This window comes from Biomphalaria glabrata, chromosome 18 (genome assembly GCF_947242115.1).
Source record: "Biomphalaria glabrata chromosome 18, xgBioGlab47.1, whole genome shotgun sequence".
NCBI lineage: Eukaryota > Metazoa > Mollusca > Gastropoda > Planorbidae > Biomphalaria > Biomphalaria glabrata.
In genome coordinates this window covers 15,829,855-15,845,095 of record NC_074728.1, presented here as the reverse complement: position 1 = coordinate 15,845,095, position 15,241 = coordinate 15,829,855, and the positions used below count along the sequence as shown (strand labels likewise).

Below are 15,241 nucleotides of genomic sequence, written 5' to 3'. Positions count from 1 at the left end.
AATCTATCGTCGACACAGCAGCGTTTTCAAGTTCCTGTTTTAGCTGTTTCAAAGCTTCCTTAACTTGTTCAGGAGGAGGAAAGGTTTCGTTGTTTACCAATAAATGGATCTTGTTGGGAAAATGTGGGATCCATTGAGAAAAGTAGGACAGTAGTCCAATCACCCGCTTTTGGGATTTCAGGTCAATCATTTGAAATAACTTTGTTTTAAGATGAAAATACGGAACAATTTGATATCGATTTAAAAAAAAAACTATTGTGACGCATTTTAAGAATATAAGTGTAATACAAATCAATTATGCGATTTCAAACAATCATTTGAGATAATGCTTTTTGAAACAATATCCTTAACAACTTTAATTTAAATAAAATAAATATCCGGTACAACTTTATAGTTTTTGAAATATAAGACAGTATACAGATTTTCGTTTAGCATTCACATGCTATTTACTTTTTTTAAAAAATCGGGAAAAAAATGATCATGTGTTTTTGCAACGTTTAAGCATGGAAATTAAATGTAATATAAGTTAGAAGAGCAAACAAACATTCGTTGACATTGATTGATTTTTCTCGGAAAAATTATAGTTACTTTAAACTATTGCGATATTTTGGAAGGAACATTAAAGGTTAAATCACATTTTTAGTAGCTTTAATGTGTTTTTTTTATATAAACGTGACAGACAGACCGACCAACACACAAAACGCAAAAAAAGAGGCTTTTATCCTGCTGGGTGCACTAAACAAATAATATATAAATTCTTATTATTAAAAAATTTTGAGGGAACTAGTTTAGTATCATGTTTTGCCGCGGTGCCACGCTTCTGCACGAAATTCGCTGCATAAAAAATTCATTTTAAAAAATATGTGTAATATTTACATACAAAGTGCATTCTTAGCCTTTATAAACAAACATAAAGTTTTCTTTTAATTTTAGCAGCTAGTTGACCAGAAAAAAACTCTGTTAACTAATATTTATATTTCTTGTGAACATTTCTTGTAAATTTTATAAATACTAGTCGACAGGCGGCGTAGCACATGCCGCTATTTTGCAGGGCCGGCCTTAGCTCTTTGCAACCTATGCGACCGCAGTGGGCTCCGCACTTTCGAAAAACCCGCACTTTCATAGGACCCGCGCTAATTCAAGGTGTATAAATTATTAAATTAAACCATTTTACCAGGAGCTCCTGGAAATATCCGGAAATTGCAAAATATACGAAAAAATATACGGAAATATATAGACAAAAATTGTCATTTTGGGGTGTCATTCAATATGGAAAACGCAAATCCTACGCGCGATAAATAAAAACGGCATTATGCATTAGCCGTAATTGTGTAATCTGGTGAGAGAAGCTTCTCGCGCCTCAAACTAATGAAGAATGACTTGAGGTCAATAATTCTCAAAGATAGATTGAAACATTTGATAATTCTTGCTATTGAGCGTGATCTATGTATGAAACAGAATTATTATGATATAGGCCTACTGTATGACTTTGCTACACGCAAGGCTCGTAAAGTAATTCTGTACGTAGTAAAGAATGAATAAAATGCATAGACGAATTTATTTTCTAATACAAACTCTTAAATTTCCCTTATTATCCGCTTGCCTACCCAAACTTGGCCCCGCGAAATGCGTTTCACATAGGGCCCCAAAATGGTTAAGTCCGGCCCTGCTATTTAGTGACGGGTGAATATATAGTAGATTACTTGTTCTCTTTCAATGACTTCTTGGTCACAAAGTCCAGCGCTGCTATTTAGTGTTTGTAAAATGTTTTACATGTTTCGGATGTTTCTTCAGAGTTGAAGATAGTTTACTTCCTAGTCTAAACCTACGCAGGACAAAGGGGGATGGGAGCGGGCAAGGTTTGATAAATCCAAACGACATTCCAGCGCGCAAACCGCACGACCAGGCAGCCACCCTCTCTTGCTTTTTTTCGTGGGTTGTCTATCCGCAGAAATAAGAAAGTGATCTTTCCTTTACTTCTTCTTACTTCTTCTTCTCGTCCAACCTCTTGAGCGACGAAGAGAATTATTAATATAATAATAATAATAATAATAATAATAATAATCTTTATTATTTGTCTTACAATTTGTGCATTACACCAAACAAAAAACATTTTAACTATAAGAAACCAAAATGTACATTCACACCAGACTCACTCATAGTTTACATGTGACAAAGTTTATACCAGATTGTTCTTATTTAATGATTTGATTGCCAGGGGAACAAAAGAGTGTTTGTGTCTGTTTGTCTTTGCTATCGGTGTCTTGTATCTCTTTTGTGATGGTAAAATCACAAAATCCTGACACAACGGGTGATACTGTATTTCGAGGATCTTGTTAGCTTTTTTATAGATGTTTGTCTCAAACAACTGCCCAAATGGGGTTTGTTTTTTGCCAATGATTTTGCCAGCAGCATTTAGGATTCTATTAAGTTTATTTTTATTTTTAATGCTCAGATTGCCATACCAGGCAGTGATATTGAAACTTAAAATATTGCAGATGTGAGCGTGATAAAACATAGCCAAGGCCTTTTCGCTAACATTAATTAAACGAGAACAGTTTTCTTAGTAGTCGTAATCTTTGCTGCCCTTTTTTGCTGATAGATAGATATTTGGCTTAGTGATACTAAAAATACAAATCAAAATAAAAACTTTCTTTGTTAACATATTGTAACATTATCTCCCTTACATTTATGTGCTTGTTTTAGATTTGGTGTATTTTTATGAATAAATCGCTTGCATTATTATTTCCTTTTAGAAAACAAAAAGTAGCCGTTGCACCTAAACTTTGCAAGGCACGGTGAAATAATATTTTTCTTTTCTCTACTAGTTTTTAGATTTGATTGTGACTGACGAACAGACGGACATTTTGCACAAACCTAATAGCGGCTTTTCCCCTTACTGGGGCCTCTAAAAAGTACATAATGCAGTTAGACATTATGGAAACACATTTATAATATATGCCCCTATACTTTTTTTCAGCCAAATATTTAAAATATTATAGCGAATTGATGCCACATGATGCGAAATGTGAAATACATATAACTGTTCGTATAAGATATCATCCTGAGACGGAGATCAAACATAGTCTTGAAGTGAATTTTGTGTCCACTGTTGACAGCCTCAAAACAATATTGATTAGTGCTCGGTACGTGTTTTAAAGTGTTTTATTTAAGCCATTGGTTTACATGCATGGCGAGATGTATGACGTGTAGGATGTAATCATCTTCTTTTTTAAAGTAACGTCTGTATTATATAAGATTTCAATGATTAGTTTATTGGGAGTGCTTTTGAAATGTTTGTTAGGTTCCATAAAGAAATATTTTTTTTTGCATTTTACATACTTTTTGTTCAATGCGTGTTTATTCAAATATATTTATATTTAGATATTATTGAATAATTTTTAATTGCAATGATGGGCAAACTATGGGCCGCAATTCTTAAAATAGTACAAAACAGTTTTATCCTACCCGCCACATGTGATACAGCCATCTTGCGAAGTTCGAGAGCAACAGTTTCGTTGATGACATTTTCCTAGAAACATGCGACTGATAGAAATAAACAGTGACCTAATGCAGGAAGTTCGACTAGTTTGAAAGACCTGTTGACTCCACGAAATATATTTGAAGCGGTGGCCATGGTTAGGAAACGAAGAGCTATTCAAAGAGCGAAATCAAAACAAAGCTTGGGAGAGAAATGAAAACAGGAGCAATGAGACAGACCCGTTAGCAAAGCAAAGAAGACGGACCAGAGAAGCGTACGGGGACAAAGAAAGACGACAGCGATGAGAGACCTATTAGCAAGCCAAGAGAGAGAGAGAGAGAGAGAGAGAGAGAGAGAGAGTTGGCGTGCGTGCAACACTTTACAATGAAAGAAATTGAAAGTTTGGGACTTGGGTTTAGATATGAAACTAAACTAATCCTATTTTACAAACACATCACGTGATCGCCATTTCCTTACATTTTCACATTTGATAACTGTGACAAAGAAGATTTACATCAGTTTGATAGATTGAGAATGTTGTCTTCAAAACAATTGTTGAAATATGAAAAGGACTTCATTTGTTCTTTGCTATCGTGTTGAAGTAACAACAAAATGTGTTGTGTAAGTCAACACAGTATGAAAAAATCCTTTTCTTAAAAAAAAACAAACTTTGCACTTACAACTATATCTCTCAATAGAAATTATTTGCCTTATTTGATATAAAACAAACTTATGACCAATACTTGGTTGACTAATTGGTTATTTGTATTTCATTGACTCGTGTTCTGAGAGGTAGAATCAAGAATTAGTTCAAGTTTCAACTTGATCCGAGAATGGGTGTTTGAGAAATAACGTATTCCAATGATCGAAGTTGACCAAACCCTACATGTTGACCAAACCCTACATGTTGACCAAACCCTACAACATGTTCCGTCTTAAATGTGAATACGGAAGCATTCATTTCACTTGTTGGTATCGACAAAAACATAAATTATATCTATATCTATGACTCATTCTGTTTTAGGTGATAAAGGATGCTTTAATTTAGAGCGGCAGATTTGGCCACAGTTCGTGCATGTCTATGCATCTGTTTTAGGGCTAGCTATAAGGGCAGCTCTCAGGGCAGCTATCAGGGCAGCTCTCTTTTTCTTTCTTTTCACTAAGGAAGCTTCTTTTCTTTTTCTCTCTGTGAGGCTCATACCAAGCACGCACAGTCTGACTCCATGATGTGGTGCCCTCTGAGACCAGAGTCCTGTGCATCATGTCCCTTTGCCCACTACCTTACAACACCTATGGTTCAATTACTAGCTCGTTGACCACAGTAGGAAAACTATAGTTTGGCTTATAATTTTAAAAGAAAAAAAATAGTTTAATTAACTTTGGCTAGAGAACTAGGTTTAGATCTAGATAAAACATCAAAAGGACTATCGCGATCGGAAATATCCTATTGATAGGCACAAGAGTTTCATAAACGAATGTTTAGAAACATTTTGCGCATCATTTTTTAAGTCTATTTAAAGGCATATTATTGGAATAGTGTAAAGTCTAGTAGATCTAGACTTTTACTTAACCTGGATTCTTTCTCGTTGTGAAGAGGAGGAAATGAGCGTGATAAAAAATGTTCCATTGTTTTTTAATCTAACATTCATGAGTTCTTCAGAGAGAAACAGTCGCTCTAGAAGTTGTATAAAGGAGGTTTTGTCTTTTTTAAAAAGTATTTGCAACATTTTACTCGTTTGTATCCTTCCATCATACATTGAGCCATAGAAAGTATTAGACACCAAAACAAAAAAAGAAACTCCGATCGTTATGACAATGTTTAGTGTATATGTTGGGATTTCTCTCCTAACTGACGTTGATATGACTCCATTAAATGAAACTAATTTTTGGTTTTACACTTTAATTAGTGTTATATAAAAAGAATATGCATACTTCTCTATACCTGATATAACATTTCCTGGTACATACAAAATGTTATTGAAGTCAAATCATAAAAGGGAGAGAGACATAAATGAACGAAATGATTGATTCCATCGAAACGTGGAAAATAATGACGGAAGAAAGAGTTAATCTTTGAATTTTAATTTCAAAAGTAACTTAGTAACAGATGTTTTTCTGACGTAATTTTTCTGCGCATCTACAACGGTCATATTTTCACCGGGTTTCTATTTGATGTCAAACAAACCTATTAATTTGAACAATTGACTAATTAACAGAAAACCATACAATGAAGTCTACAATATTGTAAAGAATTCCAAAGGGTTTTTCTTAGGCGCCTTCATATTTCTGACCTTGAATTTTCTCTGGTTGTCTGTAATATTTGTTTCGAATGAATTACAGAAGCAGATCATTTAAAATATTTTTTTTTCTTCCTTATATCTACTTACTATATATAAATATTGTTGTTTAATCAATACCCCGCGCTGTAAGTAGAACAACTAATTAAAAACTCAATGTTAAAAAAAAACATTTTCACTTTTATGCTAAATGGCTGTTAATTAAGCGTAGAATATTTTTAGTGGTACAGATTTTGTGAGCTTTAAAATCTAGATCTAGAGAAAGGCAGTGGTACAGATTTTTGTGTATTCTAAATTCTAGATCTAGAGAAAAGGCAGTGGTACAGATTTTGTGGGTTCTAAATTCTAGATCTAGAGAAAAGGCAGTGGTACAGATTTTGTGGGTTCTAAATTCTAGACCTAGAGAAAAGGCAGTGGTACAGATTTTGTGGTTTCTAAATTCTAGATCTAGAGAAAAGGCTATGGTACAGATTTTGTGGGTTATGAATTCTAGATCTAGATAAAAGGCAGTGGTACAGATTTTGTGGTTTCTGAATTCTAGATCTAGAGAAAAGGCAGTGGTCCAGATTTTGTGGGTTCTAAATTCTAGATCTAGAGAAAAGGCAGTGGTACAGATTTTGTGGGTTCTAAATTCTAGACCTAGAGAAAAGGCAGTGGTACAGATTTTGTGGGTTCTAAATTCTAGATCTAGAGAAAAGGCAGTGGTACAGATTTTGTGGGTTCTAAATTCTAGACCTAGAGAAAAGGCAGTGGTACAGATTTTGTGGGTTCTAAATTCTAGATCTAGAGAAAAGGCTATGGTACAGATTTTGTGGGTTCTGAATTCTAGATCTAGAGAAAAGGCAGTGGTACAGATTTTGTGGTTTCTGAATTCTAGATCTAGAGAAAAGGCAGTGGTACAGATTTTGTGGGTTCTAAATTCTAGATCTAGAGAAAAGGCAGTGGTACAGATTTTGTGGGTTCTAAATTCTAGACCTAGAGAAAAGGCAGTGGTACAGATTTTGTGGTTTCTAAATTCTAGATCTAGAGAAAAGGCTATGGTACAGATTTTGTGGGTTCTAAATTCTAGATCTAGAGGAAAGGCAGTGGTACAGATTTGTATATTGTGACGATATATGCCAGATGATGGTCATTGTCACAATGTCTTGGTTGATCTTACGATGAGATTGTGTTGATAAGACAAGCATTTCCGATGTTCTAATTTTGAATAATTCTCTCCTTTCAACAAATTACTGAACACTCAAACAATATCATGATGCTGGAAATACAAATGTAAACTATAAATACAAAACAGATCATCCTACAATAAAGACAAAACTTTTATTTTGGAACACTATTAATACTATACACACTTTATAAATGTACAAAACAATGGAATGAAACACATTCGGTGTCGTGGTTCAAGTCCTGCAAACTACCAAGGCATCTCTTGAAATACGTTTTACAATCTCCGTCATTTTACCCTTTTAAAACAAACCAATCTCCTTTCGCGCGCAGGGAATTTCTCAACCACTCCTTTTATGATCTGGAAGTTCAGTCATCAACATGCCGCCATTCAACCAATGAAATATTAATAATTTGTTGTTCGAACTAGCCTTACACGCTTCCGTTCCGTGACAGGTAGTCTATCTACATCCACAGTTGTGCGAAATCATTTTAGTTTTTGGTGTATACGAAACAAATAGCTATAGTAAGCCTGAAAAGTAACTTGCGACGTCGCAACTTGTGGGCAGTTGAGACCAATAGGTCGTTGCCACGTCAGTGATCTGAAGTCACGACTTAGGACGTAGCAACTGCTTATGTTGCAGTTTTTGGCCGATTTATAGTCAAGAGGGCTGAGCCGAAAGCTCTTCGAGCTCTAGGCTTGTAAGCCTGTTTGAACAATCGTTCTGTCTGGAAGAGATCCAAGTCAATGCCTATGTAACGCATTGCTTTTTCCGATATATCTGGCACTCCGGGCGCATGGACTAGAATGCATGGCCGAAAGCCGAGTACACCGAAAACCTCCGCCATTTTCCTATGTTGTACCAAGCTAACCGTACAGGACTCGCCATTAGTATAACGGTCCCTTGAGGAACGGCGCATGGATTATCGAAAGGGACGTGGAAGCTCTCTTTGAACTCCGCTCCGTGCAATGGGAAAGCTCTCGCATTCCCTTGGACACTCCCACGGGAGTTTTATTTTGCTATTCATTTAGCCTAATTACTTCCTCCAATGATCGTTTCCACCCGAAAGCCACGTTGAGGCAGAATAGGACTACTTTAACGATTGGTCTCCCTTTTGCATCGAAAAAAAAATAGATCTATCCTTTTGATGTAATTAGGCTAATTGTTTTTCTATGATTCGAATGTGTCTACAAGGACTTGGAAATGAATATAATATGAAGTAAGGTAATTATAAGTTGAATACGTGAAAGAGAAAGAAAAAATATTTTTTCAAATTCGGACGTCTATATTTATATATAGACTACGGCCATTTTGAGGAATTATGAAAATCTAGTAGGCCTAAACACGCTTAACTCTTTCTCTCCTAACTGACGATACCAGCGTTGATTCCATCAGAATGTGGTAAATAATTACGGAGATAAAGATAATATAAAGCTTTATATGTCTAGCTAATTGCCACGTTCAGACTGCGAAACCATCAAAACTGCTTTTTTAAGAAATAAAGAGAACCTTTGTACAAAATTTTATTCGAATCTTTTGTTGATAGGTGAATCAATACTATGCTTTATATATATATATTTATATTTAGATATGTAAATTCTTCATTAAGGTAAACTCATTAATTTTACAGACACCCTAGTCGTTACATGACGGTCATTGATTAAATGTGGCATCATCCGATGCCTAATATCAATATTACTTTTCTGTTTTTGATTATTAGCTGTAAACAAATACAACGCAATTCAAATAGTTATCTTATTTCTTTCAAGTTGTGGTTCTGGCTGTTTGCAGTCCGTGGGCACCATGGATATGATTGTGTACTATTTTTATCCTTATTATAACAACACTGAAATAGAGAAACATTCGAAACTGTGAGTATTTTGTTTTACCATTGCACATTTTCATTTTCTTCCTTTGCTTTTGTAGTGACTTTGAAAGGAACTTGTTTTTGTGCGGTTTGTCTGTCTTTCTGTTAGGATGAGCTCAAATACTAAAATTCAATTTCAGAACATTTTGGAGCTTGATAGGAATGATACTAGGACAACATACAGAAAATCCTGCAAAGATTATGTTGACGGTATTTAGGCGGAATAAAAGCGCGGGAATCGTTGTCAATCATTTTAAATTGAGATGAAAGGATTGTTGATATTGATGGTTATAGTTTCTGAAATTCAAACACAAACGCTTACAATGTTAACCCAAAGATACCTATAAGCTCTCTATATAAACTATTACTGCTATAATTGGTAAATATTGATATATCTGTCAGATACGAAAATGCAATGTAATTTCACTCGTATGTTCGTTATGCTAGAAATCTTTCACCGGAAATGCGAACTTGAATTTCAACATCTCCACTAGCAAGATCCCTTCCTATACTTAGTAGCTTCTACTAGGTCAACTGACACAGTAGACACATTTCCCCTTAGCTCATGGAGCTGAAGATACTTGTACAAGTTAAGAATCTCTGACTCCGTTGACTCCTTGCATTGGTGAAAACAGTATTTAAATATTGGATGAAAAAGAGCATTATCAGTAACTTAAGGCAGTGTTCCGTTTTGCAATATACTATTATTGGATGCTTAGCCTCCACAGTGTGACATTTTTTTATCCTTCCAGAATCTCATTCATCCTCATGAACATAGTTTCTAATTTTTATTAACTCTTTAACCTCTACTTTGCCAATTAAAGGTTGGACTCTTTGGAGCTAATTACATGTTTGAGTAACACTTGTTTAAAGTAATTTTAACTCGCTTTGTCTTTCTGGGTAAATTTGTTTTACCTTATTTCTCCCAATTCCCACTCTAGGATCAAGATGCATAATTATTTATAGTTAATGACATCACATGAATACATAAAAATATTAACCCATTAGGTCATCAGTCGGTCGTAATTAAAATTAACTTAGTTGTATATAGAAAATGTATTAAGATTTGGGAAGATAAGCTTTTGTAAAGAATTAGATTGTTTGCCACCATTTAACTCTATGGAATTTAGCTCTGGTGATATGAAGAGAGAGTAATCCTTGAAGGATTATGGGCACGACATAACCTAAATTGTGTCGATGTGCCAAGAACTCAAAAAACTTGCCACCATTTTAAACTAACAATAGTACATATAACCTTCTTCCTCACGACATAGGCTGTGGAGATTTACCGTTGCAGGTGGGGGTCTATCTGTGGGAGCGGCAGCGTGCCTGTATTTCCATCTCGATGGGGCCATCTGCATTGCTGCCTGTGTATGTGCTTTTCTCCTGAACCAGTTGGTCGTCCTTTGGTTGAGAGGACGTCGTGCACGTTGTCTGGCCTTCTGTCAGTCGCCACTGGTCGCAGCTTCGTGGCTAGGAGGCGGAGGACTTGATGTCATGGCAGTGGTTAAGACCGTTAGTCTTACACGTTGCTCCAGCTGTCTTTCTCCATGCGCCGTAGGCCTCCTGGAGGCCAGGTTGTCAAACACGGCATAATCTTCAACCGTGTCTGGAAGACATGTCTGTGGGGCACGTGGGCAACGCCCTATGTGCACAAGTCCATCTGCTGCACCACCATCAGCGCTTCTCTTGCTGATACTGGTGCAGCAGATGGACTTGCGCGTATTGAAAAAAAATATCTGTTTAATCATGGTACAAACCTCCTCGTTGACCTCTTCCAGCTTCGTACCCAACTGTACCTGGAACGAGTTCATCTGCTCATTCACAGCACTCATGAGCTCTCTGATATATTGTTGTACTTCCAACAGACACGAGTCCGGATCTTCATCTTCGTCCAGCAAGTCTTGTCGCAGGCGTTCTTTAAATGTTTCCTTGTTTCTTTCAAAGCATTTCAGTCCACGACAGCGAAGCTCTTGTTTCAATTCTTTTAGATCAAGTTCAACAATAAGTTTCACAGAAGCCATATGAAATTCCACTTCAAGACACAAGTGTTACGATTTCCTCTACCAGACCTTCTGTCAGTCACACAACACAACAGCACATCTAACACAAGAACTTAACAACAAGAGCATCAATAAACAATGTGGCGGTTTAATTACAAATGCATCAACAACAGCCAATAATAGACTATTGGCTACACTAACTTCAAATGCTTTGCTACACAACAGAACTGCCTAACTAAACATTACAAGTCTCTCTAGCTGGTACAGCGACTTTTAAGGACTCATATAAGGTAGCACACAGTCCTTACTGCCTTGCTGTCCTGGACAGTACTGCTAGTACACACAAATACGACCAGTATTATGGTCATGTGATCGAAAGACAGTGTGTAAGGACAGTTGAGTTTGATGCGTGGTCTACAACTACAGTTATCCTGATTACTTAAGTTCTATTTTGTTGTTACTTCATCTCTGGCGTCTCTTAGAATTATTGAAAGAAGTCTGCTATGTGTCAAGTATAATCCACGTAATACCGATAAAATCAGGCCCATATTTCTTAAGACTGCAGGGATAAGATCCCTTTTTCTATTTAAAAATTAATTAATTACCACTAGTTGATTAATTAATTGATAAATTTTTATTGATTCATGTATTGTGATTGATGACTATGAACAACTATACACAATTATAAATGTTTTTAACCAATGACATTTCTAATAAGTAGGGTTAGGGTTAGGGTTTGTGTAAATGAAAGCAATGAAGCTAAGTCCATATAGAATTATATGTGCATTCTGACAGAAAGGACCAAAATCATTGTTTAAGTGGAATAAGCAAGATTGAAAAATATGGTAATAACACTTTTGAATACAGAATGTCAAAAGAACCCCCATAGAAATGATTATGAACTTTCGAATAGAAAAGGACAACATTTTCTCAGTAGCTGAGAAGAGCATAGAAATAGTTCAATGATTTGAGTACCGTGGAACTGTGTTAGAAAAGAAAATTTGTATTGAAAACACAGATTACATCACCAGAAAAGGGCAACATAGATTAATCCTACTAAGAAAGACGTCATCCATTAATGTTAGCGAAAAAGCATTGTGAATTTTTTACCATGCTCACATCTGCAGTATTTTAAGTTTCAACATCACAGCATGGTATCTGAAAAAAACAAAAATAAAAATAAATTTTATAAAATTGTAAAGGCTGTGAGGAAGATCAGATGCAAAAACCAAACCACACATGGACACCTAGCTGAGAAAAACAATGCAAAGAAAGCTATTCAGAATTAAAGCATACAAAATCTCACACTCCTCTTTGTGATTTTAAAATGTTACCATCACAAAGAAGATGTCAAGCACCTATCACAAAAACAAAAAAGACATAAAAACTCTTTTGTTTCCTTGGCAATGGACCTCATTCACCAATTGTAAACAAACAACATTTAGCCACGTGGTTCTCTATCTCTTCTATACAAATTACGTAATACACACAGGCTGTCACATGACAGATTTTTTTTTTATTGTTTTATCAATATTATCACGTGGCTAAATGTTGTTTGTTTACGATTAGTGAATGAGGTCCATTAAATCATTGTACAATATGCCACATACTGTTGCGGTTGACGCATGTGATTTGAAAGAGAAATATCTGAAAGTATATCTTGTGTGCTGTTGTACAAAAGTTTGCTCTAATTATATATTTTTAATGTACAATTTTGAAACAAATTTCCTCAAGGAATCATACAAATTATCATTATTATGTTAGAAATGAACGAGTAGTAATTCTCTGCCGCTGCCAGGGTCGAGTTTCGCTAAAGAGAAACAAAATTCATCGTAGTCCCTTTAACAGTTTCCACTGAGGAATTTTCTGGTGATGTGGCAGGTCTGCAGCAGTATCGCCCTCTGACAGGCAACGAAGATGCTCCTAGGAATGTTAAGGACCTTGAAGGTGTCTGTGATGTCAGTTGTTATTATCCCCTCGGTTGATATAACAATGGGGTATTTTGTTATTTTGGACAATTTCCATAGACGCTTAATCTCCAAGCCTAGGTTCCCATATTTTCTTTGTTTTTCTATCTCAGTTTTTCTTAAATTATGAGACAGTGGTACGGCGATATCAATAATGGTAGCGGTTTTTTCTTTTTTATCGATGAACAGCAGATCCGGGCGATTGAAATCTACCGTTTTGTCGGTCAGAATAGGCCTATCCCAGTACAGCAGATGTTTAGTAGACTCGAGAACCTCTTGCGGAGAGTATTTATAATAAGGGGGAGTGTCCTTACCGATCAATTTGTACGTCAAAACCAGGTGTTGGTGTATTAACTTTGCAACTTTGTTATGGCGACCCAGGTAGGCTGATTCTGATAGGGCTGGACATCCTGCCATAATGTGTTCAATCGACTCGCCCACATTTCCACATTTTCGGCATTTGTCGACAACATTGAGTTTCAGGATATGCTTCTCGTAATTTTTGTCCTGATTACTCTGTCCTGTATTGCTGTAACAAAGCCTTCTGTTTCAGGGTAGAGATGACCTGCTTTGAGCCATGTTAAGGACGCAGCCTTGTCGATGTTGTCCCCATGTAATGAAGCCGGAAATTTTCCGTGGAGTGTTTTTTCTTCCCATTGACGAATCTCATGCCCTACGTCGTCCAAACCGACATTGACATCAGCATTGTGTAGGTTCAGAGGGGTTGCATCGGAGTCGTATTTCCGTAGGAAGGAAACTAATTTGTTGCTGGAGGCGAGCAGTTTTGATCGTATTTTTAGAACTTGCATCTTACACAATTTGAAGATGTTCTGCAATCCACGACCCCCATCCTTCCTGGGCAGGTATAACCTTATGGTGGAGGACTTGGGGTGTAGGCATCGAAACTTGGTTAGTAATTTTCTAGTGAGTCTGTCAATGTCATGTAGGTCGGTGTCAGTCCATTTGATCACACCGAACGTGTAAAGGAGCACTGGGACGGCCCAGCTGTTTATTGCAGTGATGAGATTACTGCCAGACAGTTTGGTGTTGAGGATTTTATTAACTCTTTGCCTATATTTGCCAAGAAAGTACTCTTTTAATTTCTTATGGTTTATCTTGGCATTCTGGTTTATTCCAAGATATTTATAAATGAGGCGGAGTTCAATTCCTCGATGCCTTCAAATTCAACGTAAAATTTGATATTCAGCCGCAGCCGGAGTCTAATACCTACATGACTCAAACAGCTCGTTTTACTGAAGTTTTTGCAAATCTTCTAAATAATATAGCTATATTCATATTATTTTTTTTCTTTTATTTACTTTCTTGCTTTAAACTCTATTGCTGATTGATAAATTAAAGTAAACAGCATTTTTTTAACACATATGCTTATCATAAACTAATCTTTGTAACATGACATGGTGTGTGTGTATGAGGCTACCAATTATAAAGTAGTATGTGGGATGACCCATGTAGAATATATAAACGTATATGTAACTAATGTAAATCTACCAAAGGTAGAGTTCAATCTTGGTTTTATAGCGAAAATCTCTCTTAAGTACAATGTAGGTTGTATAGTGGGTAGATGTTTGTGTTCATCTCGATCTAGAATCTAGACTAGGTCTAGAAATGTTTGGAAAATGTTTTACATGTTTCGGATGTTCCTTCAGAGTTGAAGATACTTTACTTCCTAGTCCAAACCTTCCTTAGGACGACGGGGGATGGGAGCGGGAAGGGTTTAAACCCGGGACCATCGATAAATCCAAACGATAGTCCAGTGCGTAAACCGCACGACCAGGCAATCATCCTAGATTAGGTTTAGGTCTAGATTAAATAGATTCTAGATAAACAACCAGAAATAAATCTATAGCCAAATCTAGACTAGATCTAGAAATCTATAAATAGAATCTAGATCTACTAGGAGATCTACTAGGAATTGGATCTAGAATAATCTAGATCAATATTATGGTCAGGCCTACTACTGTTCGCATCATATTCACTTCTTGATGTGATACTACTGCTTACATAATAAATAAATCTCCACCCCCTAAGCTATTAGAAGATAAATTATTTTCTTAATGGATTATAAATGTAAATTTTGTTCAAATTGTTTAATACAATTAAATCTAAATCTAGATCTATGTCTGGCCCCTATTTATTGTAATTTGGATTGTTGTCAGGTGTATAGCCTAATAGGGGCCGCTAAAAATATTCCCCTTCCTTTAGATCAGTCCTCTTTTGTAATACGATTACGCTGCGGTTCAAGGGATAATATGAAAAGCTACTTATTGATTGATTGATTGATAGCTTTTATATAGCGCTACTCTCATGCTTATAGCATGCTCAGAGCGCTTTGGTCCAATTTCATTTGTGGACCAGTGGGGGGAGGGGGTATCTAGGAGTTGGCTTTCCGTGCTGCCTTTAGGCGCTCAGTAAACGCAACTCTGCCCGAGTCGGGTGTCG

General features: G+C 36.2%; 1 protein-coding gene across 2 annotated transcripts in view; it reads left to right on the top strand.

The window, feature by feature from the left end:
• LOC106065931 (polycystin family receptor for egg jelly-like) overlaps nt 1-15,241 on the top strand; it is a 175,799-nt gene that overhangs the window by 63,316 nt on the left and 97,242 nt on the right. For both annotated transcript variants that reach the window (XM_056017216.1, XM_056017217.1), the window contains exons 14-15: nt 2,981-3,146; nt 8,714-8,815. In XM_056017216.1, the coding sequence (XP_055873191.1) occupies nt 2,981-3,146; nt 8,714-8,815 (268 nt within the window). The remainder of the gene's footprint in view (nt 1-2,980; nt 3,147-8,713; nt 8,816-15,241) is intronic.